General features: G+C 41.6%; 4 protein-coding genes across 5 annotated transcripts; 2 read left to right on the forward strand and 2 right to left on the reverse strand.

Moving 5' to 3' along the window:
* Nucleotides 1–16,598: 16,598 nt before the first annotated feature.
* Nucleotides 16,599–17,900, reverse strand: LOC6557679 (vacuolar protein sorting-associated protein 26C). The gene is made up of 3 exons (XM_001985248.2): nt 17,737–17,900; nt 16,924–17,680; nt 16,599–16,864 (listed from the first exon to the last, which is right to left on the reverse strand). Exons 1-3 carry the CDS (start codon nt 17,800–17,802, stop codon nt 16,743–16,745), a joined length of 945 nt encoding a protein of 314 aa, XP_001985284.2. The 5' UTR covers nt 17,803–17,900; the 3' UTR covers nt 16,599–16,742.
* Nucleotides 17,901–17,968: 68 nt separating this feature from the next.
* On the forward strand, nt 17,969–19,407 carry LOC6557690 (28S ribosomal protein S31, mitochondrial). The gene is made up of 3 exons (XM_001985247.2): nt 17,969–18,097; nt 18,160–18,636; nt 18,707–19,407. Exons 1-3 carry the CDS (start codon nt 18,060–18,062, stop codon nt 19,356–19,358), a joined length of 1,167 nt encoding a protein of 388 aa, XP_001985283.1. The 5' UTR covers nt 17,969–18,059; the 3' UTR covers nt 19,359–19,407.
* Nucleotides 19,408–19,507: 100 nt separating this feature from the next.
* Nucleotides 19,508–24,881, reverse strand: LOC6557698 (E3 ubiquitin-protein ligase mind-bomb). Of its 2 annotated transcripts, none has more exons than XM_032741838.2 (5): nt 24,305–24,881; nt 21,991–23,247; nt 21,432–21,887; nt 19,845–21,371; nt 19,508–19,774 (listed from the first exon to the last, which is right to left on the reverse strand). In XM_032741838.2, exons 1-5 carry the CDS (start codon nt 24,566–24,568, stop codon nt 19,634–19,636), a joined length of 3,645 nt encoding a protein of 1,214 aa, XP_032597729.1. In that variant the 5' UTR covers nt 24,569–24,881; the 3' UTR covers nt 19,508–19,633. The 2 variants fall into 2 exon arrangements, with proteins under 2 accessions (XP_032597729.1, XP_032597735.1); XM_032741844.2 differs by lacking the exon at nt 24,305–24,881 and adding an exon at nt 23,328–23,378.
* Nucleotides 24,882–25,625: 744 nt separating this feature from the next.
* On the forward strand, nt 25,626–26,731 carry LOC6557707 (peroxisomal membrane protein PEX14). The gene is made up of 3 exons (XM_001985245.2): nt 25,626–25,811; nt 25,875–26,162; nt 26,232–26,731. Exons 1-3 carry the CDS (start codon nt 25,692–25,694, stop codon nt 26,664–26,666), a joined length of 843 nt encoding a protein of 280 aa, XP_001985281.1. The 5' UTR covers nt 25,626–25,691; the 3' UTR covers nt 26,667–26,731.
* Nucleotides 26,732–26,741: the final 10 nt, after the last annotated feature.

The following is a 26,741-nucleotide window of genomic DNA, read 5'->3' on the forward strand; positions in this document are numbered from 1 at the left end:
ATATATATGTATACCATACCATTTAATTATTATCCTAAAGTCGAAATAAACAAAACCGATAAGCAACGCGAATAATGCCAATTTAATGAGTTTTACTTATTCACATTCACTTTATATTATTATACGCAGCACTTTCCGGGGTTCATTGAAACGTGAAAATTACTCGCAATTGACTTGTGCCTTCTGCTTCATGCGTTCTCCGTTCTGCCTGAGCATGAAGAGTAAACACCCAGAAATTACATTAATCAATCAATACAAACAATAATTAGCATTCAGTGCAAATAAGCTTGCAAAATATTATATCTGTGTGTGTGTGTGTGTTTGTGTGTGTGCTCTTTACAATACACATGATATATATGTATGATGAATGTGGGCGAATTATATAAAAATTGCTTTATCCCTTATGCATTTATGTCAAAAATTGTTTAATGCCATCATAAAAATGCCATTATTTATTTTTAATTAATATTTATTCATTATTTCTTGGGATATTTTGTTGAAATTGATAGCATAATATTTACAGTCTAGTATGGCACTTAATGATTATACTAGATTTAGCCGATATAATGCCAAGGACTTTGCTAAACATTAAACAAAAGCCTTGCTATGATGTTCTGAATACAAAATAAATAATGACAAAATTCTGTCTTTGATCGGATAACAGTTTCGTACACCAGCCAAAAAACAAGTGAGAACGTTGTCACCGACTCCAAAATACTCTGTACTCTATACTCTGTAGCTGATAACAATCTTTCGAGGAGGTTCGTGTGGATTTGCGTTTATCGATTCAATAGATTTCCAAGCACGCCAATTTTAATCCTCTATCTGTCGCGGGCACAGACAAGACCAGTCTTATCCTTCGGTAACAGAGTATAAAAACCGATTCCAAAAATATATGTTTTTTCCTATTTATTGGAGTAGTAGGTGGCATCTCGCTCCCAGTCTGAATATGCTAAGACGAGTGAAGTGGGTTCAAGGTCGAGCTGAAAATCTTGCAAAAGATTCTTGAGGCGCAACGGGAAATTGTTTAGCTGGGGCATAATGTGATGCCATCATATGATTTATAATATGTAATAATTTCTATGCATTGGCATTGGGACCCTCAAAATGTTGAAGTGGCCAAGTTGGTGGAATTGGGACGGTGCCGGGGGCGATGGCGTTGGCTTCACCAAATGCGAAATATCAAATACAAAATATATAAAGGTGTCAGGGGAATTGAGGGCTGCCACCTCCACACACACACACACACACGCTGCACACACACACTCTCATACACTAAGCACATCAGGGGCTCTTCAAGATGGAGACCCCAACAATGCCGTACATTTTGCTAAGATTGTTATCAAACACTAAAATGTCATGAATAAAACACATATATGTTAGTATATGTATATTTCTATATATATGCTATGCATGTGTGTGTGTGTGCGTGTGTGTGTGTGTGCGGGTGTGCTGGTGTGCTGGTGTGTATTTGAGTGGCTCCCTCCCTCCCTCCCTCCGTCCCACCGTTGAATGGCATAGTGATTTACAAATGTCGAGACTAGGTGCCGTGTCGCAAAACTCGACAAGCAAAAGCACACCTAATAAAAATGGTGCTTTGCTGCTGCTTTCGGCGTGGGCTGTAGTGGTAGGCAGTAGTGATACGGATTGGCGGTGGAATGGTTGGGTGGTAGGGTCTGTAGTAGGTGTTCAGATAGGCGTAAGGACCAATCGCTTCAATTTTGCTGAAAGCAAGGCAAATATTCGCATTGTTACAAAGGTTACACGTGTTACATCTAACGATTGCAGAGCCTCAAAGCGCTAACGTTTTGTATGGGATAAGCAATGGCAAACAGCTCTGGGGAAATAGCTGGGGGCAACGAGAATGGGAGGGGTTGGGGATTGGTTAGGTGAATAAAGGCAACCAGGACTGCCAGTCTGCCAGTCTGCCAGTCACCCAGTCACCCAAGCAGTGAGCCCAGCCAGCATACCAAACAAGTAACAAAAGCATAACACTAACAAAGGCATAACACAATAGACTTCAAGAGCTTGGATGACACTTTGAGTTATTTTGTTGATGTTGTAAAAACACGAGCCAGCCAGAAAGATATGCGATGGTAGATTTATTGAGGCACTGCAGATAGAAAGTCACACAACTGTAAGATACAAAAAAGCAAAAGGGACAAGCACAAAAACAACACAGCAACAACAGCAACAACAAAAAAAGGTGGAAAAGCAGGCAGCCTAAAGCACCGTTTGATAAGGGCAAACAGCACCCTACCAAGACATTGTCCAGTGCTGAGCTTTGCTATAGGGATATATGTATAAATATATACAATGTGCAAGTTAGGAAGCTCAAAATGAGATTGACTCAACGAGTAGATACCCAATGAATCATCGTCGTCATCAAATAGATTCAAATCGATGTGCAAAATTTCGATAAGCTGTCTTTGAAGAAACTCTGAAGTTTAAATATATAATATTAGCACAACATAACTACACTCTTATTAAACAACAGGGTATAAGCAGGGATACTATTCAGAAACGAAAGGATTCTTAATGAATGCTAAAAGGCCAATGAAAAACTGCTAAGTAAACGACTCAGAAATACCGAAACTAAAATCTTAAAAGGCTATAAAATACTTTGGCTACTTAAGTCTAGCTTGTGGACGAAATATTAATTTGTTGCTTTAAGAACTTTCCAGCTCAGTTAAATTTTCATACATTTTAAACTTGAAATTCTTGATTGTATTATCTTTTTTATTAATATTACATGGTAACACGAAGCAGATGAGACTCAGCCAGAAATATAATTTAAAGCAAATGAGTCATAAATAAGAACTTATTCAACAATTTTTTATTATAGAATGCAAAATCTGCAACTAAATCTCAAATTAAAACACTAATTAAGATCTACAATTTAAATGAGAATGTGTTTTTTTAGATAAAAATAAAGACAAGAAAAAAGATTATATAAAAGATATATTTAATTTATGAATGCATTCTTGCCCAACAATTTCCTTAACTCTTTTCACTCTTAATAAATTTTGGATGTGGGAAAACGAAACAAATGAAAATTATCTAGAGATGTGATTCACGTGTATTATATACGTATGTATATAAATAGGAAGTAAAGAAACTCCAAAATGTGCCCATATATACCCCACTTAAAAATTAAAAAGGGAAAGAGTATGCCAGTCATTGATGCTATGAAATGTATATCTAAAGGACTATCAGAAACATCAGAATCTACAATAACAGCAAACTGTTGAAAGCGATTCAATGAAAGAAGAAATGGGAAATTGAAATAAAAAATAAAACAGAAAACAGAAAACAGAAAAGGTAGCAGAAACTTTAAGGAGCAGGAAGTGAAAAAACAGCTGCAGAAGCCATTCAAATTCTCGAATCAATGAAATCCATGTCTCAAGATGTGCGCTTAAGCAAACATACATTGCAAAACTGAAAATGAAAAACGCAATCGAATTCTTAAAGCAATGTGGCAATTGTTGAATAGCATTAAATGGTGGCATTTATATTCGATACAAAACGGTGAGAATACTATGCGGGGCAGCGATTAAGTCCGTTGTCAAAACAAAAATTGAATGGCAAGGCAATAAATCATCAAAGACAGCAATATATATTTATTGATAGCCACAAATGACTACTGGCTATATGTGGTATCCATTCACATATGTCGAAATAGAAAATATTTATATATATGTATGTGTATAAATATTTATATCTATACATATAAATGAATGCAAATGAAAAGCCTCGTCCATATATCAAAGCCACATTAGCCTAAATTTGAATTGGCACACACTTATAGACACACATACACTCACACTCTCTGGTGTTTTTGCATATGTATATGTAAAGCAAACCTCAAGCACATGTCAGAATTAAATAATGTAACGCACGATTGCTGTAGCTCCCCCTCGACCCCCACTCCCACTCCCCCCGTAGACCACATATACACAGTTTTTACATACTAGTAGCAATCTTGTACAGCTGCCATCTCGCTCCCCGCCATTATGGCCATCCTGCCATCCGGCCATGCTGCTATCCTGCCATCCTCCCACTCTGCCCATCAGGCCAACCTACATGGCCCGGCATTGGCATTGGCTTTTATTTGAATTTGGTGCGTGCGGCTGTCACTTGTCTGCTACATTCGCCATGTAAACACAACCGCAGGCAATTTTGGCAATTTGCGTCAACAGGCACAAGACACAACATGGAAACCAAAACCCTCCAATAAAAAACATGTAACAATGCTCTAGACAATGGTACTCAACATGAAGATATCCTTTAGTAGACAAATTAAAGCATTCTTTTTATAGATCTACAAGAGATAATCAAATGGAAACAATTAAAGAAGTTTTTCTGTACCAACAAAGAAAAACAATTGCGATCCGTTTTCATTTTCAAATCCAGCATTTTGAGCAGCATCTTGAACGGAATAGTTTTCCTGTATTGCCTCAAAATTATATCGACGTGGTCAGTAATACTTTTTCATAATCGCATAATTATATTCTTTCTTTTATGCTTACTTTTGTTTCGTTTTAAATTTGTAAATAATTAAAAAAATTATAATAATAAATGCATATAAATGTTAAATAAATGTAGTTTCTTCAAGGCCTTATGACTCGTCTGTCTGTTCTATACATCTCGCCTTTTGTTTTGTTTTATGGATATAGGGTATTACAAATATAATATTTAGAGTATCAGCCGCTTACGAGTGAAGCGGAAAAGCAAATATAAATCGGCAGCGTTCATGGCCTAGCAGTGCGTGAGCCGCTGACGGGCAGCGATGTTAACTCTCTCGCAACCAGGAAAATAAAATATTTGCTTGGCAATGAGGTGTGCAAGAAGATCACACCAAAATAGAATGTAACAATGCCGAAGATACTCTGCCCTTTAAATCCATAAGATTAAAAAGCCATATGATCATTTATAAAAATAAAATGTATGAAAAAAGCTCAACAGAAATGTGGCATATTTCTTATGATATTCTTGATTATTTATTACATGAAGAAATCTGTTGGAATCCAACAAGAGCATAAGGTTGAGTATTTTTAGTAAAGAATGTGCAATTAAAATGATTTCTTCATTTCACACGATCTAAAATAATTTAATGTTTTTTCTGGCATCAAACCCAAACAAACCAGCCCTGAACCATGAAAATGTTAAAATAAATGCAGCTTTATTTATATCCAAAATGACGTGTGTAATTAGACAAAATGAAATTCCGTCACTGTGTCATGTTAACTAAAGATCTAAAAATAAGTGATTAAAAAATTATAAACAGAGCACAGAGCGTCACACAAAATTTCAATACTCGCTGCAGATGAACCAAAAGTATTACAAAATTCTCGGCAAATACACACGGCAAATACAAACAAAAGAACAAAATAAATGAAAAATGCTAAAGCAACGAAAATTTGCCAAACTCAACAATGTCACACACACATACAGGCAATCAAGCACCCTCATATACACACACACACACACACACACACACAGAGAGAGACTCACACCCACCGAAACGATACACACGTGTAATTTTTGTATGATGTGGCAACAAAATATATACATATATAAATATTTGTGCAAGGTAAGCAGAATTTTTATATTTGACGGCGGACGCAGCGTCTCGTTTGTCGGATTTGTACACCAGCTATACATCTACCTATATCTATACCGATTCCTATTACCTTATTTGTAAGGTATGAAAAAAAAAAAGAAGAGCCTTAAAAATTGGTGGAGTAAGCATCTGCATGCACCACTAAAATAAATCAAGAAATAACATTTACACGTTCGTTTTATGTTGTATTTGCCACGTAACAATAAAAGCAGACGCCTCACGACCCCATGCCACATACCTTCACCGATGTCGACTAGATTTGTGCAGCAGTCGAAGAGAGCAACGGTAAATAGGAACAAGAGGACAACATATTCGTACAAAAGCTGAAAGCCAAAGCTGAAAGCCAATGCCGAAAGCCGTAAGCCAACCAAGACAACGCCACAAAGGAATTATTTACTACGTGATACAACACTAAAGTCATTCCACGGTATAAATGTGCTCGGTGTGATCACCCCAACCCAAGTCCCTCACCCCACACCCAAATCCCTCACCCCACACCCCCACACTGGGGTCCCGCATTGGCTCTCGAGTGCAGAAGGGAGTACTATTAATACATAAAGAAAGCATTTCTCACCCATAAGCACAAAAAGGCCATCGCCACAACAGCTACAGCAACAACAACAACAACCACAAAAACAGCAACAGCAGTGGCAGTGGCAGCAACAGAGGCACGCCGCGCATTATCCAAACGACCGCGGCAGCAAACGAATCAACGTTTGCACACCCTGTAATTCATGAGTGTGCCAATGGCTATGCCAAAAATAATTAATTAGAACTTGTCTTAATATTTAGCATAGCTTCGAGTCTGAAATTGCAATTATACACTTATTTAATGCTCATCTATTTGCTTTCTTTATAATACAGCTGTTGATTTTCTGAAAATTTATGATAGACAGATATATTAAGTAAATACTACAATTTATATCATAATTTTCTCTAAATTCCTTTGAAAAAGCTAGCAAAAGTCTAAATTTTAATTTGCAATTACTTTTAAGCAAGCCACTGACCCATTTTCTGAACACTGTATTTTTGGTTATCTTTTGATCTCTAGATAAATGCAGCAATTAGAAATACAATGCTCAGTTCAAATTCATCTAAAACCTTTTCCATTTCATAGTAGAAACAAATGCCTGAGTCAGAAAGATAACTTACTAAAAATAAACAAACATTAAAATATTTTCCTAATTTAAAAATGAGTTTTCATTTAAATTCTAATGTATTCGAATCATTATTATATTCCATATTTCATATTATATTGAACATGAATCCCTTTCACCCACTTACTTACCGTCTACATAGGGTATTCTATAGTCTGTTCGAAATGATCGGCGCTACAAAATGTTGTTCAGCTATTGTGGCCTGGCTGTCCGACTGGAAAAAGCGCAATAATAAAATTGGGGAAATTGGCTTTAAGATATAAGTGGGTGGGGGCTGGGTTGGATTTGGTTGGATTGGGTTAGGTTTAGATGCGCCACAGACTGGAAACTCTTGCCGCATCTAGTGGCAATCTAATCAGTTGCGCGCCAGCTAAGTAACTTTATTAGACTATTATTTTAAATTGCCCTGCCCTGGCCATTGTGTGAGAGCGTCTCAGTTCGTGTGTTTTTCTGAACGCTTTTCGTAATCTGAGCTTTAACACAACAGCTATTGTGAATTGCCATTGGCAATTGTGAGTCAGTGAGTGTGTGTGTGTGTGTAGGTTTTTTTTTTTTTTTTTTTTTTTGTGTAGGTGTGTGTGTGTAATGAGAAAGCTGCATTGCAATGTAATCGCAAGGTTGCTAACGATTCTACAGGTCATCGATGAGCACTAAAAACGACAGCACGAAAACGATTTAACCATTTAGATTGGAATTTCATTGTGTGTAGCTGCTGGCTGTATGCTGGCAAAAGGTAATAAATAAGTAAATTATCGAATATCTAAAGCGATGTTTTTGTATTTGTGTTTTGCATGGAGGTGGCATTAATCTATGAAAGATTTAAAAGTGCTGGCCATTTCTATGGGGGCTGACAGTCAAGTATTAATAGCACAACTAACTTAAACCCAAGACTTGTTTAAAACACATTTGTTTTTGTGTATTACTTAACTTAAATCAATAGATTTATCTAAGCACAGATTCTTTAAATGGCTCTTACTGAGCTGTCACTAATACTAAATGGAATCAATAGATTGATGTACCTTCATCTACTTTAAATTCATCTCACATTTGTATATCCACCTAAAGAAAAACACAAAAGACAAATATAAAACTGAGACTTTTTAAAAATAGAGAATCTTTATTGTTATTTGACTTGAATAGTCAACTTACTGAGCTGTCAATAATAGGAGCTTCAGTCGGTAGATTGAGGTTCGTTCCGTGTTCTTTCACAAGCCACAAATAGAAATGGGGAATAGAACTGAATGACAAAGAGTGTTAATACCTTCAACGTTCAGAGTGGTCTGCACTATATTCCAAGCTTGTTGACATCCACTCAATGGCTGCACACACACACACACACAAAGGGAGAGAGGCAGATTAACGGTATTCACTGTCAACCTGATGCAGAAAGGAGGCCTGTTTCGGCCATTTGACAAAAGCAGAATGCTGTTCCAATCCAAATCAAAAGACAGACACTTGTCAGTTTTAATTGCCTCTAAAACCAGCAAATTGTAAAGCGTTAAGCTGCACTTCCGAGCCGACATTCCCCATTTCCCATCCCCAACCAGCTGTTCAAACTCAATCAAATCGTTCACGTTGCGAAAAGTTCAAACAATGAACTAACTTCCTTCACAGTTAGAGCTGCTCCAGCTTCTACTTCTGCTGCTGCTGCTGCTGCTGCTGCTGCTGCTGCTGCTGCTGCTACGGCTGTTGTTGCCATTGAGCTAAATAGACAATTTTGCACACAAATCCATTTAATCTAGAGATAAATAACATTGAGGGCTTACAACATCTCGTTGCTGTTACCCCGAAAAACGCTTTGGGGGGCACTTAACGCACCCAAAAATTCTTACGCAGCACTAACGTAAAAATCCTAATGATTCTTTAGACTTTCGAGCTCTTTTCAGCTATCCCATCCTGTGGCGCTCCACAATTGCCCAAACTGAGTTTGTTAGAGGAGTGAGAGGGGAGTGCGGAGCCAACATCTTTTTGGGGTTTTGGGGCGCATCTTCAGCACTCTTGGTATCGATTCGGCAGCGGGGCAATAAAATCCACTGTGATTAGGTTAAAACTGTTGACTTTCAAACAGGGCTTCCTGTTTGCCCGCCTGATGTTTTGCCTTTTGTGCGAAACTGCGGCAAACAAAATCAGTATGACTGTCCCGGGCCCTAAGACTACACTCCACCCTTACACTACACTACACACCAGACACACAAACACACAGAACGGAATGAAACCAACCCAACCATACTGAGTTGGCCGGGTTATTGAATGACTGTGCAAATCGAGGGAGATAAAAATGCCAAATAGCAGCATCCACCGTCAATGCGATTCTGTGGTGACTCCTGTGTGACGCTCATTTATTTAATGGTTTTAACTTCCAATTTCCCAATTGTCAGACGTGCTGCCTGCCGCCTGCCGCCTGCCGACTGCCTGCCAGTGAGCCATTAACCAGAATCGAGAATAGAACGCAAAACGAAAATCTTTCTAAACGCCAACAATGCAACGAACCATTTATACACTGGCTCACTTAATTAACAGTTCAAGTTTGCTGACTGTAACACTCACTTAAATGCCAGTTGAAACCACATGATAAATGAGTTCAAAACTAAAATTGCCAAAGTACTGTGGTATATTCATTATTTACAAGCTGCATAGAGTATTTGTAGTGCTGCTGCTACGACTGCTGCTGCTGCTGATGCTGCTGTTGTTGGCAAGTGTATTATGTGCTGATGCAGCATTTCACTGCTGATAAAATGCTCTAGCAACTAATGAGTTTCAAATAAAAATAAAACTCGAAATGAAAATGAAAATGCGCACGTGTGTGCGACCATAACCTCAAAGGTAAACCCAACATCCACTAGACGCTTACAATGTGTATGCTTTACGTGTTAAATATATAGCTGTGTGTGTGTATGTGTGTGTGTGTGTGTGTATATAATTTCGACTGATACGTAAATCTGCAAAAATGCTAACTGAACAAATGGACACATGACATAGTAAAGTTTACAAATGCAAATCAGATGCTAAACAAACTCGACGCCACCAACAAATATGTCATAACGGGACACAAATATGCACTCGTCAAAAGAAAGAGAGAGAAAGAGAGAGAGAGAGATGGCATCGTGTGAATGGTTGCGAAAGAGATCGCAATAGATTTATGAGCTCTGGCCTGTTTGTTCGTTGACTTTTCAAAAGAATTGTATAATATTTTTGAACTAAATGTGTGTGTGTCTGCATGCAAAATAAGCATACAACGTAACGCAACATAACAGGACATAGACACACATACACACACACAAACACACACAGGCACACATACTTGACACATGTATCTACAAGGCTGTAGCTCAAACACAGGAAAATGTAATTTTGCATAAGAATTAATTCCCACCACACACGCACACAGACAGAACATATACATACACTTACCCACAGGCTTTTAGGCACTCGTCGACAGAGAGAGAGAGAGAGAGGGGGAGAGAGGGAGATACCAAGACCAACAACAGACTGGGGCATATGGCACACATATTGAAGTATGGCAAAAAGGACCCAGCCAACAACAAAAGCAGCATCCGTGTAGGAACACACAGCAACTGGGTGACTGGGGGCTGGTCTGAAGTGTCCTTTAACGAGATTTGCATCTCATCATAATAATGTAAATGACATAGTATAGAGAGAGAGATATTGTGAGTAGGGGAAACATTTTTGGCGAGTGGTCGTTACATGGATTTAATATAACTAGCAAAAGGGTTTATTAAAGTGCCGGGGCGTAGTCGTTACATATACATATTTTGGATTACATGCAGCAAATGTGATATGCTTGGTAATCATTTAGTCTTACAAATTAGCCTAAGGGCACAAATGTTTTATGGCTTATGCAAAAGCTTAAACATCAAGTGGGATGTGTTTAGGATGAAGCAGCTGATTAAGCAGTTAACAGCTGTAGCCAACGATCATTAATTAAGTTGGCTGCGATTGCAATTACGATAAATCTATGGGTAACACTTGCATGTCACTTATTTAAATGCAATTCTGAGTGCTGGGTGTCTTTTTGTTTACTATTTTTACTTTAATAGACTTTCAAGTCTATGAATTTGTACTAATAAATAACACACAAATGTAATTACAATAAATATGATGCTGCAGTTAAAACTTAATCCCCCATTTTATTAGTTATGTGAAGAAACTGGCAGCACTGGAAACATAAGAAGCAATATGTGCTGGGCAGCACTATTATTCTAAGTTGGCTGCGGTTGCAACAATGATTAACGATTTCATTTGAATTGAATTGTTATTCTATTCAGCTCCTTGGAGTACTGCAATAAATAACTAAGCTGCAGCTGCTGCTCAATTGTAATTTAAGGCTTATTCCCCTGTTTATATTTATTTTGTTTTATTTTTTGTTTTGAAGTTAAACTTAAGTATCGATGGTTATTTGTTACAAATTTCATCAGTCAGCCATGCAACAATGACCCCCTCACACACGACAGCACTTAACTTCTTTGGCATCACCTTCAGGGGGGCAATTTATTTGCCAACACTTTCACTAAGGGAAAACTTTGTGCGGCAGAAGCTTACGGCAATGTAGCACAGCGAAATCTAGCTCTTCACTTGGTATGGTGAAGGGTAGAAAGTATCCACGTCCAATATCCTCAGCCATGCAAGCAAAAGTTTTCAAAAACTTCTCATCGCAGCGAGTCAAACAAATTCAATTTGTCAGGCTTTCGACGTGTTCTCTATCCCGCTCCCTCTCTCTCTCCCTCTCTCTCTATCTCTCTCTCACTGTGAGCGTGCGGCTAATCCATTTACAATTTGAAAGTAAGCAAACAAACAAAATGTAACTACTATATGCAGGGAAGGAGGATGACGAGGACGAGCTCTCCAGCTTGAAGCTTCAATGAAAATGGGGCATAAACTTTTGCTGTAGCACTATGCCTGAACACCGCTCCAGCTGCTCCTGATAGTTTATGCAGTTTGGCGTGGCAAACAATTGTAGGCTAAATGTAAAAAAGTGCTCAAAAAAAAAAGCATAGAATATAATATAATAATAAAACATAAGAGATACAGCAAAATGAGCGAGTTTCCTTTCTATTTTATTATTTTTATATCCGTTTTCGCTTTGCTCTGCGCGTCTCTCAGACAGTCTCTCTAGACCATGAGCGCTTTTTAAGTTGTGTACTAGACAAGGACATGGAGGAGGACAAGAAGGAGGATGAAATGGAGCTGGAGGTGGTATCGTCAACAGACGGAGCATAATACGTTTTATTCGCGAAGCTGGGCATGTTTAGCCGCTGCTGCCACATCTACTTTTACTTCTGCTGCTGTTGCTGCTGCTGTTGCAAGTGCCTTAGGATGTTTGCCAGGAAATGTCCAAAAGGTAAACAAGCCGAAAATTTCAAGTGTCAACATTTGGACCACGACGACGAGCGAAACTTAACTTTTATATCTCGCCTCGTGAGCAGAGCAGAAAAACAAGTCAGACATGTCACCTGCTCTAATTATATGTCAAGTCCTAGTAAATGGGCGTGGCTAGACAGCTAACTAAAATTGCTGATAAACGAGGGCAATTCAAAAAGTAATTAAGTCGTACACAAAATCAATTTAGCCATAACTTTAATAAACTTAAATTTAGTTTCTAAAGCAACGCCTTTCAATTATTGCTGCTATTAAGAATTTATATTTAAAAACATACTCAAAACAAAACAAAAATCATACAATATTAGAAATTCCCTATAAAATTGCAACTTTTATTATTATTTATCCATCATTAGCTACCTTTTGTGTATTTAGCAACTGCATGCCATCAAATTTAGTGCACTCAATTAACAAAGCCAAAAATATAAATTCCAAATGTAAAATCAACAGTGAAAATATTTATAACTAAAAGCAAACGAAATGAAATTTTCGCTAAATCGCGCACTGCCAAACAACTGCTCTATTTATAGGCAATACAAAATGGGTATGTATTACCAACAGAAACAGGAACTGGCCAAGTAAAAATTCCGACAATTAATTAAAAAGTGCTAAAGTTTTGACAGTTTTATGGACGCTAATATTTTTTACTGCCAGCAATGTGCATTACTTAATGGGCGGCCCTCGCTGTCCGAAAATGAAATGAAATGGGCAATGAAAAAAACGCGTATACGCCACGTGTAAAAGCCAAGAGAGAAACTTTGGCAACGCGAGCAGTTAACCTGAAAATTAAATTCGAAAATGCGCTGCAAAAGCAAAAATAATTCCTTTTGCATTCTGTAAGCCATTGTGGCTGTATGTGTGTGCGCTTATAAGGTGTGTGTGTGTGTGTGTGTGTGTATGTGCTTTTTCTCTGTGTAACGCCAACGGCGTCATTTCTTGTACAACAATTTGTGAGTTTGTTGCGCGCAACACTCACGTAATGAGCATAAACTACAGGCACAAAAATGAAGGCAACACACACACTTACACACACACACTTACACACACACACACATATATATATATATATATGTATATACAGCGCACACCTAGATGAAGAAAATCGGCTGTGCCGTGCACATAATTGGTGCAAAAGTTTGAAATTATCACGGAAGCACGCCGAAACACGTACGTATACATCAGCGTCAACGGACGCGAGATGGCATAATGCGACCTGGAGGCGTTGTATATAGTCCTTCTGCTGCTCCTCTCCTATTCTACGCCCGATGCGGCAATGACCCCACTTTCGATCCGATGCTCTGTCTGCGTAGCGGGCAATGCCCCGGACGACGGTGTACGTTTAGCCGGGACTCGGGTTAGCCTTTAGGCGGAAGATTTATTAGAGCGTAGGCAGGTACCTAAGCCAGACCCTAATTACTCATGGGCTTGTAGTTTGGATGCCTCACTCTGCCGTGCCCCACCCGTGTAACAATTAGCCACACACCGGGCTTAGTCAAAAGTTGTATTTAGCTACGGATGCACACTTAATCCAAACGGGAATGTTGTGGGTGGAGGGCAATGGTCAATGGCAACGGTCCGGCGGTGTTATCTTGAGACGCAAAATGTTTCACTTTGTACCCAAAATAAAAGACTTGCGCACGAGTTGCCTGAAACAATTAGCTAATGCAGTGTGGGAATTAACTTTGCCTGCAGAACAGTTTAAAAACCGGATACTCGACTCGGCAGCCATGCAAATCAATCGACAGAAAGTTGATGCACTGGTAGGGAAGGGATGCGGTGCGGTGCGGTGGGTGTTGGCAATGGCAACGCTTTATAATTGCTTGTCTTGACAGCGATGTCAATTAGCAGCAATTTTGAAATGTTGCAGCAGCCAAAGAAGCGTAAGCAGCGTAAGCAGCCACAAAGCCACCAAATGAAGCGCATCAAGTTTCAATTTATATAAGATGTATAATACACATATATATGCTATATATGCTGCATAATATAGCCCTGAGCTGCACACACACACACACACACACACAGCTATTAAAATGTGCGGCTATTAAAAAGTTGTTTTTCTATGGGCCCCGAACTCTTGAAAAGGGAATTTTCTGCTTTTTTGGCACCTGGCAAGTGCAACTGCAAAATACGTTTGCATATGAATTTTTTAAAATGTTTTTTCTTCTTTTTTTTTGCGCTGACCTCGTTTACGGGTCAGAGCACCTATGAAAAGTTTGCCGTGCAAACTAAATTGCCGTTGCACCAACACACAAACAAAAAGAGAACAGATGTTGAAGGCGAAGCGAGGCGAGGCAAGGCGAGGCGAGTCGGTGGTGCTAGTGTTTGGGCAAGGAGATGAGCTCGCAACGGGATAAGGCTTGGGTTACACAGCATATTGAAATGCGATTACAGCAGCCCTGGCGCGAGCGCCGTGTTCATAAAACATGCATAAGCACAGACAAACATACACACTCAAATATATATATATATGTTATATACATCTGCACACACACGCACACTCATCCGCACACACAGCACCAGCTGTGTCCCCAGGCTCATGTAAACAATTTAAATTTGTAAGCGATGTGCTAATTTTAAATCAATTACACGACGTGACGGCACTTTAATTTTAAGCCCAATCCCCAATCCCAATCCCAACCCCAATCCCAAATCCAAGCCCCGCCCCGCCCCTTAGCCGACGCCCAGCAGGCGACATTGACAGCTGCCAGTGCTGCCCATGTACAATGATGCCAACTAATATTGAAATCTGTGTACAAAATAGCAGCCATGTTGGCAACATTTGGTGTGAAAACTTTCCTCTTTCTGGTGGTATTACTTTAAAACTTTGAAACCCCAGCGTCCTTCTATTTATTTCAACACAAAACGCAAGAAGTTAAAAAAAAAAAAAATACACAAAGACTTGGCAAAAACTTTTTTCTGTCAGTAGGTGCGCTTTGTTAGTGGTACATTTTTGGTGACAAACATACCCAACACACACACAGGCACACACAGACACATACATACACATTCACACAAATTGCAGGCTGAGCTGTGAACTATGTGTGTGTGTGTGTGTGTGTGGAGGGGGAAGGGAATCAGCGGTTTCTCAACTCAATTTGAGTTTGAAGCCTGCCTCTGCCTCTGCCTCTGCCTCACCTTATCCTGCCTTGTTCCGACCCAGCCTCTAAGCCTGCGTCTAAACGAAGGAGAAAGCAACAGTTTCTCGTGTTTTTTTTTTACATATTTGTCTTAAATAAATACGAATGTGTGTGTGTGTGTGTTTGTGCTTCTTTATGGATGAAAGTTACGCCGCCAAGTAGAATAAATATAAGTACACACACACAAGCATACATTCGTAGACATACATGTATTTACATACGAGCTTATATGTATGTATATGTGTGTACATAATTTAGTGAACTTGAAACTTGCAAAGGCTTCCTGTATATATGCAGTAAGTATATCGAATGTTAAAGAGCTGGACTAAACAGACGCCTAATACCCAGATTCCCCCCAAAAAAATAAGAGAACACAGCATTATAAATATGTATGCGAAGTAATTTATATTTACAGGTAGGTTTATGTGTGTGCGTGTGTAAGTCTGTGTTGCTTACCGGCACAGACATAAAAAGCTGTGCTTATGCGAGTGGGCGTGAGAGAGAACAGACATGCAATCCTTAAATACATTCTCCCAACCACACGTCACACACATGTTTATTAAAGATTTAAAATGATTTTCGTTTTTGCAACAAGGAAAGCAGGAAATTGATATGCACTTACCGGTGGCAGCAGCAATAGCAGAGGCAAATACAAGCTGTGTACGAATAATAAAGAGGGTGCCATATTCAAACTCTAAAATATATATAGTACACACACACACACGCACACACACACAGGAATTCATCGAATATTATATCGGTAGAATGCCTCAGGTGAAGTTTGTTTTGGCAGCTGCTGTAAATTGAAAGATAATAATCAACTTGAAAAGAAAAGATGGCGGCAAAGCAAAGTGAAGAATTGCTCTCATATATATATAAATGTCTGCCCCCGCTTATATTGCCAGAAAGCAATATACTGCTTTAAAAACAAACCTGTAAAATCATGTAAAAATCCAAAATTAATTGAAAATCATCATCAAATACACACATCATTTTCAAATTTTCCACGTTCCGTTTCAATTTGTTTTTGCTGTAATTTTTTGTCATTTTTTAATTCATTTTTGATATTGCTTTTTTTACTGGGTGGCAGCGCTTTGCGTGAGCGCCAATTTTTCGAACAATCTGATAAAAATGTTCGCACGTCAATTTTTACAATAAAAAATAAAGCCGTTGTTTTTAATTTTTATTACCAACTGATAATTTATTAATAAATTTAGCTTTTATGTACATTTTGAGTTTACTATGCCAAACGGAAATTAAAAGAATTGAGAAAAACATGTTTTGTATTTATATTGGAATTATATTTATCAATTCTATAAGCCGTACTTAATTTGAATCCAGCTGCACAAAAATTCGAGTCAATATTGGACAATATTGGAATATATAAAATCTTTTTGTTTTCACCCCGGTAAATATGCTCAATGGTTTTCAGCGCCCAGCTGTAGTTATTTTATTGGGCAGCGGACCTGTAGCTCGTTTCAGAACTATTTTAAAATTTTCATTGACGCTGTGATCCTCCTTGAACAACACCACCAAGTTCAGTTCAAACTCTGGAAGCAGAAACAATTGATATAATAACCATGACTTAAAATGAGAAATTGCAGCCTACCAATTTTAAAGTTTTTGGTTAGAAGAGTTGGGCATGTAAATAGACGCGGCAGCACCATATAAATGGGTATTTCCAGCTTGGGCATCACATTTCCATCGACAATTTGAATAGTTTGCACTTCAGTGGCATCCTTGGAGTAGCCCTCGTCGCAGCCACAAGTTTCCACGCGCACCAGCTGCATCTCAATGGACCTGATGGGCGCCTCGGTGTGCTGCACCGTCAGACTGCCCGTGATGGGCATCGTGACACAGGACTCGATGCGATCCAAGCAGCCGGTAATAAGGAAACGTGGCATTGTCACCCGATCCTTGGCATTGATCATGCTCAGGCTGAACGGCACCGCACGGGTTGCCTCCTCGCTGAGAGGAGCTGGTTTGTATTGCACACAGAACTGCTGCACTTTCTGCAGCGATTTGCCGAGAAAGTTGCGCTTCACATTCACATCGCATTTGAGCTGATAGTTGATACTGATGAAGACACCGTGATAGGTCTCATAGAGTTTACGCGGCTCCTTCTTGCACACCAGCGGCAGTTCAAAATGGAACTCGGAATTGCCGGCACTCAGTTTGCCGGGTGACGACAGCTCCAGACTATTCTGCAACAAATTGATTGGCTTCACCGAGTTGTAGAATGCATCGAACAATCCAACGGTTTTGCTACTCAGCTGTAAGTTGACAACGCCTTCGAGGGTCAGCAGTATTCCATCGTGCTTGGTTTCCGACGGACAATGGAACTGCACGCAGCCCACAAGCATATCCTTAATAGACACTTTTAATTAGTTAAATAATTATTTTTGTTGTTGTGCGTACTTACATTCTCATAATACACTTTGTTTTCGCGTTTTAGTTTTATTTCAAAGCTGAACGCGTTTGCACTCATCTTGCAAATTATTTCAGATTTACTATAAGAATCTGTGATATTGTTTGTTTACTTGCATTGTTGTCAAACTTTTAGAAGGCTAGAAAAATAGAAGCTATAAAAATATGTTATATATCGATAGCGTCAAACGCAATCGATAGTTAGCCTTGCAGCGTTGCCACATTGCTCACTCAGCTCTAACTAATTATTGTTACGCGAGCGCAAAGTGCCTGGAAAAGTTAAGAGATTTTGTAAAATTGTCAAAGAAGTTACCTAAAATGTTGGCATTGCGCAACCCACAAAGGCTTAACATACGGTAAACTAACCATCAAATGAAATACCCTGTTGCCATGTTGTTATTCCTTGTGTTATTTACAGCGCATTGTTGCCGGCTGCCTGCAAAAACGTGGGTCTTTTTAGTTACTCCAGCTCTTCGCAGTCGAAAGACGACGATGGCGCCTCCTCCTCCGATGATGAGAAGTCAGCCAAGAAACAGCGTAAATCAGCTGAGCAAAAAACCGAAACAGCGGCGCAGCGCTTGAATCGTTTGCTGGGCAGCATGCAAATGCAAACTACGGATCAGTTGACGGCCACAGATTTTCCACGGCCCGGTGATGCGAATCGACGGCGCAGGGAGGCGCTCAAGCAGGATGCGGCCACGAAGAATGTCATCACAGCGGCCAAGAATATTGCCAGCATGCTCGGCACCGACGACAACGAGCGAAAGCAAACCGAATCCGAATTGCTGGCCAAACTGCTGGGACACAGCGCTGAAGGTGCTCCGGATGCGCCACAAAGCGATGTCCAGAGCACAACAGCCGCACCTGCCAGCGCAGACAAGGAGCTGAATTTGAGGCAGGCCCCTGCATATACTGCTCCCAACTGCTGCTTACAAACTAACTTTGTTTTCTCTTGCGCCTTTCAGTGAACTGATTGTGGGCATGAAGATCGATCGGAGGCAGAAGCCGGAGCAACCGGAGCAGACTCGCGGCGAGTATGTACGGCGCACATTGGCATCGCGTCCCAAATCGAGGACCGGTGATCGCACATCGCTACGTCCGCAGCGGCACATTAAGCGCGAGGCAGAATCATTCTCGGGTAGCGTCAATTTGTATGGCGGCGAACCGTTGGGCATCTTCACGAAAGGCTCACCAAAGTTGCTGGATTCACCGGATATGCTCGCCACCTGGTCTGTGTTAAGTGCACGCGAATTGAAGCTACAGGCAGCCCATCCACCGGCCAACTATTTTGAGCAAATGGTGCAGTGGACAGCGCAGGGGAAAGTCTGGCGTTTCCCCATTGACAACGAGCAGGATATGCACGAGGAGGCGGACGTTGACTTTTCGGAGCACATCTTTCTCGAACAGCACTTGGAGGACTGGTGTCCCAACAAGGGACCCATACGCCACTTCATGGAGCTGGTGTGCGTGGGCCTCTCCAAAAATCCCTATGTCACGGCACAGGATAAGAAGGAACATATTCTCTGGTTCCGCGATTACTTCGAGGCCAAAAAGGACATACTCAAGGATCTAATGAGCAAGGAGAGCAAGGCAAATGTTAAAAGCATAACAGCTTAGTTTTGGATATTGTAAAATATTTGTTAAAAAAATATATATATATATTTTATTTTTTGCTTTATAAGACGAAATATGCGCGTATCTATATGTGTAGCTATATTTGTGTACATGTGTGTCTGAGTTGTATACATAGCTATTTGTATGTATTTAATATTCGCTCTAAATAATACTTAAATTAAGGCCAATTCGCATGCAAATGTGCTTGCAGACTGTGCGCGGAATATGTGCCAATTCATGGATATATGGATATATATCTTATGTATGCTTGTTGTGCCTTAGAAGAGTAGAATGCGCTTCTCCACCGTCTTGCGGCAAATGGGACAGCCCTCGATCTGGTCGCCGCACATCTGGCACGTGCCATGTCCGCACAGGAATACCATATTCTTGATGCGATCAAAGCAAACGGGACACATGGTCTGCAAGAGAAATAGACGAAGACGTTAAGTACTTATTACTTTATATGTATTTATCCTGTTGACCACTCACCTGCTCCTTGATGTCCTGCAGCTGTTGCTTCAGCTTCTGCACATCGTCCATTTGAAAATTGTTGACATTCGAAGGTGCAACCATGCCCGTTGCTGGCAAAATTGTGGCATTTGCAGCTGCCGCAGCGGCTAATAGATTATTCTGGCTGTTCAACTGATTGCTGCTACCAGCCACAGGAGTGACGACCGTGTTGTTCATCGCCACACTATGGCCTGAAGTGTTGACACAGGACGGCTCCATGAACTTCTCGTCGGGCGCCGTCAGACAGACTGTGCCAGCGACGCTGACCTTTTCGGCAGTGCCCATGCCACCGCAGCAGAGGCTAAAGGATAACATCTCATCGATTTGGGTGCGGCAGAGAACGCACTTTTTCATCAGCGCACTGCAATGCTCGCAGGCCACCATGTGGCCGCAGGGGCGGAAGAAGACGGCGGCTCGCGTATCCGAGCATACGAGACACTCGTCGATTTTCTCACGCGACGAGACCGTCTCGCGGCAGATGAGGCACTTCTTGACGCGCGGCGCACACGTCTCACAGCAGCAGACATGGCCGCACGGCTTGAACACCGTGTCGCGCTTGGCATCTGAGCAGACGAGACACTCCTCCAAGCTGGCTGGTTTGTTGTTGTTCCCGCCACCGCCGCCAGCGTTGCTGCTGCTGCTGCTATTTTTGGCACAACTGCTGCTCTCCACGTGCAGAGACTGCGCCATGTCCGCATTGATTCCATTCAGCCCGAAGGCACTGCCCGAGGCAACAGTATTCAGCGGTATATTTGCCGTCGCCGACTGATGCATACCAGCTGCAGTTCCAGCTGCCGCTGCGCTCTGGGCACGGGCACGTGCATTGAGACTGGTGCCGGCCACATTGCCCGGCAGTTCGGGATCATCTGTTTTGCGTTCGTTGTAGCACTTGAGCAGTGTCTTGCAGAGATTCGGATCGGGGCACAGATCCAACGGTGTTTGCAACTTGCGATTCTTCAGCGTTAAGTCGGCGCCATTTGCTGCCAGAAAGCAGGCAATCGATGCGGATGCCTTCTTGTTGTTGGCATTGCGCAGACCCATCAGTAGTTTGCCAAAACCCTCGACATCCTGCAGTTGCTTGAGCTGCGACAGCGTATGATGACGCAGTGCCTCATGCAGCGGCGTATCGCCATCCTTATCGGCTATATTCAAATCGGCACCGTCCTGCACAAGCAGATTAACAATCTGCACATGCTGACGCTCCACAGCCAAATGCAGCGCCGTCTGCAGATTCACATTCTGTCTGTCCATATTGGCCTTGCCCATGTGGACGAGCAATTCGGCAATTTCCACATGATTGTTGAGTGCCGCCAAATGCAAAGCGGTATAACCATCGTCCTTTTTCTCCTCGACAATCCAGGGTCGATTTGTTTTCGTTAACAGTATCTTCATGGCGCTCGGATTGCCCTTCAGTGCGGCATGATGCAGTGCATTGAAGCCATTGTTGTTATTCAGTGTTATGTCGGCTCCAAAGTCCAGCAGCAGCGACAACATCTCATCGTGTTCCTGCAATTGTAAATTATATATTACACATACTCGATTTATATATACAAGCATTAATTATACTTTAGATATGGCATCGTGTAACGGCGTGTCGCCCTCGGAGTCCTGCAGACTGGGATGGCAGCCCAGGGTGAGCAGCGTTTTGACCACATTCAGATGACCCTTGTTGACGGCAATGTGCAGCGATGTCTGGCGACGTTTGTTGCGCGCATTCAAATCCGCACCAGCCTTGGCCAGTATCTCAATGACAGCGGCCTCATCGCCAAAGGCTGCATGATGCACAGCACGATCGCCATCCTTGTCCTCGATCTCCACATCGACGGAATGACGCAAGAGCACTTGAATGACCTCAATGTGACCATTCTGGCTGGCCGCCTGCAGTGCCGTATGACCAGCAAAGACACCATTCACATTCACCTCCGGCACGGGAACACCGCTGGGACTGACTGCAGCTGCAGCAGCCGCCGCACTTGATGTCGAGGGCTGTGCGGCGCCAGCCAAATACTCCTCGCAACGGGCCTGCAAACCAAAGTAGGATTAGTAAGTGAAGTAGGTACTCAAGATTTAATAGAGTGTTCTAATCCAACCAAATACCTATTTATGAGGCAATCGATTAACTCACCGCAAATCCATTGGCAGCGGCCTTGACAAACTCCTCGGTTGCATCACCCGACACATTGGGTTCGAACAGTTTCTTGAGGATGGCCGAGAGACGCTCGCCGCTGGGTATGACGGGCGCACAGTTTCCATCGGCTGCGACGGCAACGCCAGCGGGTGCACCGCTATTGGAGACCACCTTGCACACGGCAAGCGGATTGTAGGTCCACGAGGTGTTGCCCACCTCGACCTTCAGATCGTTGTCATGATACACCTGCTGAACGCGTCCAATTTTGCCCAGTGTCAGCTGCATGGCATCTGCCCATTCGCCGTGACCACGCTGCAACATTTTGATGCTCTCCACATCCGAACAGATCTTGACAATGTCGCCCACTTGGAAATCGGGCGGTGCTGTCGTCGGCGACGACACCTTGGTGAGTACGGCTGGATTAAAGGTCCAGCGATTACCCGAATTGTAGGCAACAACAATATCATGATCCTCATCTATGCCAACGACCATGCCAGCATTGCTGAGACACTCGAACATGCCGTCTGTCCAGCCACCATGGCCATGCTGCAGCGATTGGACAATCTCCAGATCCAGATCGACGGTGACCTTGTCGCCAATTTGAAAGCCATGCGGCCCCTTGCCCGGCCCATTCTCGCCCAGCAGCGGCAAATGGTCGCGATACACATTGCTGCCCTTGGCATCGTTCACCACCTTCAGATCGGCCATGCCCTCGAAGCCGACGCGATACAAGTTCTTCGAACCATTGTCCCAGATAACGTAGGCCGCTGAGCGCGGCGATGCCGATGACCAGTCCTGAATCTCATTGACCTTGCCGCGACGTCCGACGCCGCCATCCTGATCCTCCCACTGCCAGTCGACGCCGCGCACAACGCGTGCACCCGGAAATATGCCGCGGGCAAGTACCTTCTTGGACTTGCGACGCGGCTCGACCATGGCACGTTCACCGCCGGGCGTGCTAATCCTGTAGAAGCGATGACGCAAGTGATGCTTGTCCCCATGATAGCAAATGGAGCACAGGTCGTAATTGATGCACTCGGCACACTTCCAGCGTATGCCAAAGATCGGCTGCTGGCGGCATGTGTCGCACATGGTGCCCTCATGCTTGACGCCAGTGGGTGCACTGTCCAGAATGCGCAGATCATAGGCGCCGGCACAGCGATAATTGGCAGCGGTGCCATTGTCCCAGACAACGACCACCTCCTCGGCGGATTCAAAGTTGCGCACGGTGCCCACGTGTCCCTCACCGCCATCCTGCAAAGTGAATTGAAATGATTAATTAATAATTCGTGATTGTTTGGTTTAGTTCACGCCACACACAGATCACAACGCACACTAATCATAACGCGAAAATTATAATTGAAGCGCATTTGCAGTTGAATCTGCCTCCAAATGGGGCTCCTTTGCATTCCGTTGTGCGCAATCGACTAACTGTAAACTGTTAAGGGTGCAATCGGTACGTTGTCTATCTATCAATCTACACGGCGATCTCCAGATCGACCCCGCAGCCACCTCGTTCAGGTCAGTGTTAATAAAAAATAAAACATCAGCAACAACAACGCATAACAAAGCCCACATACATTATATGCTTGGCACCGCACTTTGAATACCCTAACTTAGACCTTATCAACTTTTCAACTTGTGCCAAATTAATAATTTAAAAAACAGTTGCCTTCAACTTTAATATGCTTAAAGTTATATTCCAAAATTTAAATTGTATGAAAAATTAATCAAATTGAAAAGAAAAATCTATTTATTGATTTCTTTTACTTCATTTAAGGTCTGCTGCTTGATCGCCGAAAGAAAATCGTTAAAATAAGATGAGTTTTCCAAAAACCTTTATTATATATAATATAATAAATTTATATGCTAATTTTAATAGGTTTCACTTGGAGGCAATCAATAGTTTTTTAGCTGTAGAAAAAACTCCAACTTCTCAACGGTTTGCTATGATTCATCTGAGTTAAGGGCATTTACACTATATATATATATGTATTTTTACCAACAAATTAGAACAATTATCTCAACAGACTCATAGATTTGACAGCATGTACAAATGTATATTTGTACAAAAGTTAAATACATATTTTTTTCTATGCTCTACAAAAATGTCCATTCACATATGAAACTATTATACAGATACTCAAATTCTCTGTAAAATGAGCAATGAATTGCAACTTGAAGAAAAATTCTTTATAGACTTCGCCATGCTTGTTATTCAAAGTCAAGGCCGCATTTGAATAAATTGAATTTGCCAATTAATGGGCAACATCTTTAGAGTGGAGTACGCATATGGGGCATAGTTACCAACCTGCTTGTTCCACTTCCAGTCCGGACCACGAATTACACGCGCACCAACTCCTTCCATGGAGAAGCGTCGGGCGACTGCCGCAGCCGAGTTAGCAGCAGCGTTTGCCCCACCCCCGCTGTTGCCGTTGCCCCCGTTTCCACCACCAGCAGTCACAGTGTTACCTCCGCTGACTACCACACCCACTGAGGTGGCCGACGATGAGCCACTGGCACTGGCGGCATTTGTCGAATCTTTTGCCGTTGCTAAGTTTGTTGCACACGACATTATCGTGTGACTACTTTTGGGCACAACTTTACTCCACAATTAAATACGCTGTTTTTAACACTTTTTCCGTGGAACACCAAAAAAAAATGTCTTGCAGACGATTTCAGTTAGTGCAAGTAGAGTTGCCAGCTGGGCCAACTAGGCGCACACAGACAGCTGCATTCCAATGCAGTGAATGCACTAAACAGTACCAAAAATAAGTCACTTAACTCAAGTAATAATTTATTTTAGCACTGGATTTAATAAGAACAAAGTATGTTTTAAGCAAGCTATGCAGATTGCATTAAAAATTAACAAAGTTCACGTAAAAACTATAACTAAAATAATGAGCTGCTGCCCGACAGTTGCCACCTGTAATAGTAGAGTGCTGCCACCTGACTGAAGTAAGAATTACACCATCTCACTGAATTACAATCGATATATCGATTTTATAAATGTTTGATAATACACATATATAAAACAATGCAATTAACTTAAAAAAATTGGAAAATACTCATAGATTAATGAATGTAAAATGATAACTTAAAAAAAAATCATAATTCAAAAAGATTTTGTACGATTTCTTCAAGAGCAGAAATATCTTACGCTGCAAATAGCGCACAGACTCAAGAAACAAATATGCACCCAACCCATGGGTTGTCGCACTATCTGTCGGGGGGCCTGAAGTAAGCAGATGTTATCATACGCAGCGTCGTAAATAAGAAAATATTAGGAAATAGTAAATAGAATAACTAGCCCTAAGCAAAGATTATCGTGTAAGAATTTTGTATAAACCATGCATTTTTATGAAATAAACTAGTACGAAAGAACTCTGCGTATTCACATCATTCACCCCAATTTGCTTCAAGTATCGATTGCGGCGACACTTTGTTACTGGTACATGAACCGGTAACATACCAAAAACATTCCAGCATACGCAAAGAATTGACATTTACTTACCGATTTTTTACTGACTGATTAAAGACTATATCGATAGTCCAAGCATAAACATATCGTCAATCAACTCGATATATTCAGATTTGCGTTGTTGTAATCAGTCATTCCTACCCCATAGTCCCCATGCTGCACTTGCACTTGGGTTTTCTGCTCAAATAACAAAATTGAAGTAAGCGTTAACATTAAAATGTCCGACAGCAACACGGACACCGGTGACACAACCATACTGGCCACAACGAGCACAACGCTGCAGGATTACAATCCTAGCACGAACGATGGCGAGCCACTTGAGCCGCGCGAGTCACTGGTAAATTAATTGAGTGAGTCGAATGCGTTCTACTTCGTCTAATCTATAATCTTAATTTGATAGATAACCACCGCTGTAACTTTTCTACAAAATACCAAAGTTCGACACACAACACTCATCCAGAAGCAGCAGTTTCTCCGGTCCAAAGGTCTAACAGCTCATGAGATACAGCTGGCATGCGAGCGGGCCGGTGTCTTTAGCCAAGATCCAAACAATCCAAATACCGTTATCAACATTGGCTCAAAGCTGGCGGTGCAGCCACAACAAACGGTCTTTGGCAGACTGCGGGAACTGCTGCACACATCTGCATTGATCAGCGGTGTCGTCTATGCCATCTATCTATTTTGGCGGGTTCGTTCTTAATAATGAATCATATTATATTCCTTTTGTGCTCACTTTAGCTTTCTCCCATGCACACAGAAGTACATTGCTCCATTTTTGTTTGGCAAGCCGAAGAGGAGACCAGTTGAGCAGGTTTTGGAGGACATTGACAAGAAAGTGGAGGAACGCACAGATGAGCTTAATAAGGAGATAACATTGGTTAAGGACTTGATAACTCTGCAACAGAAGGAGCAGATCCAACAAATGAATCGCGAATTTAATAACTTTCGTTGTGATTTGGATGCCATTAAGGGTTTACTACTAAATCGCAAGCAATTTGCCGGACCTGTCCAGCCCATTACGGTGCCCTCGATACCTGCATGGCAGCTGGCCGGGTCACCGCATCATCATCGCCATAGCAACAATAGTCAGTCGGATGATAATGAGAAGGCCGACGATGCCGGCTCCGGATCGGGCTCCTCAGAAACCGAAGTGGTGACCAAGAATAGCGATTCTAGTTTAGAGATCATGTAATAACTGGCATAGGCTTCTATATAGCTTATATAATCTGGCTATGTATAAACTGTATATGTAATTAACTTATGGACA

The sequence above is a fragment of the Drosophila grimshawi genome, unplaced genomic scaffold, assembly GCF_018153295.1.
Source record: "Drosophila grimshawi isolate 15287-2541.00 unplaced genomic scaffold, ASM1815329v1 contig_44, whole genome shotgun sequence".
In the NCBI taxonomy this organism is placed as follows: Eukaryota; Metazoa; Arthropoda; class Insecta; order Diptera; family Drosophilidae; genus Drosophila; species Drosophila grimshawi.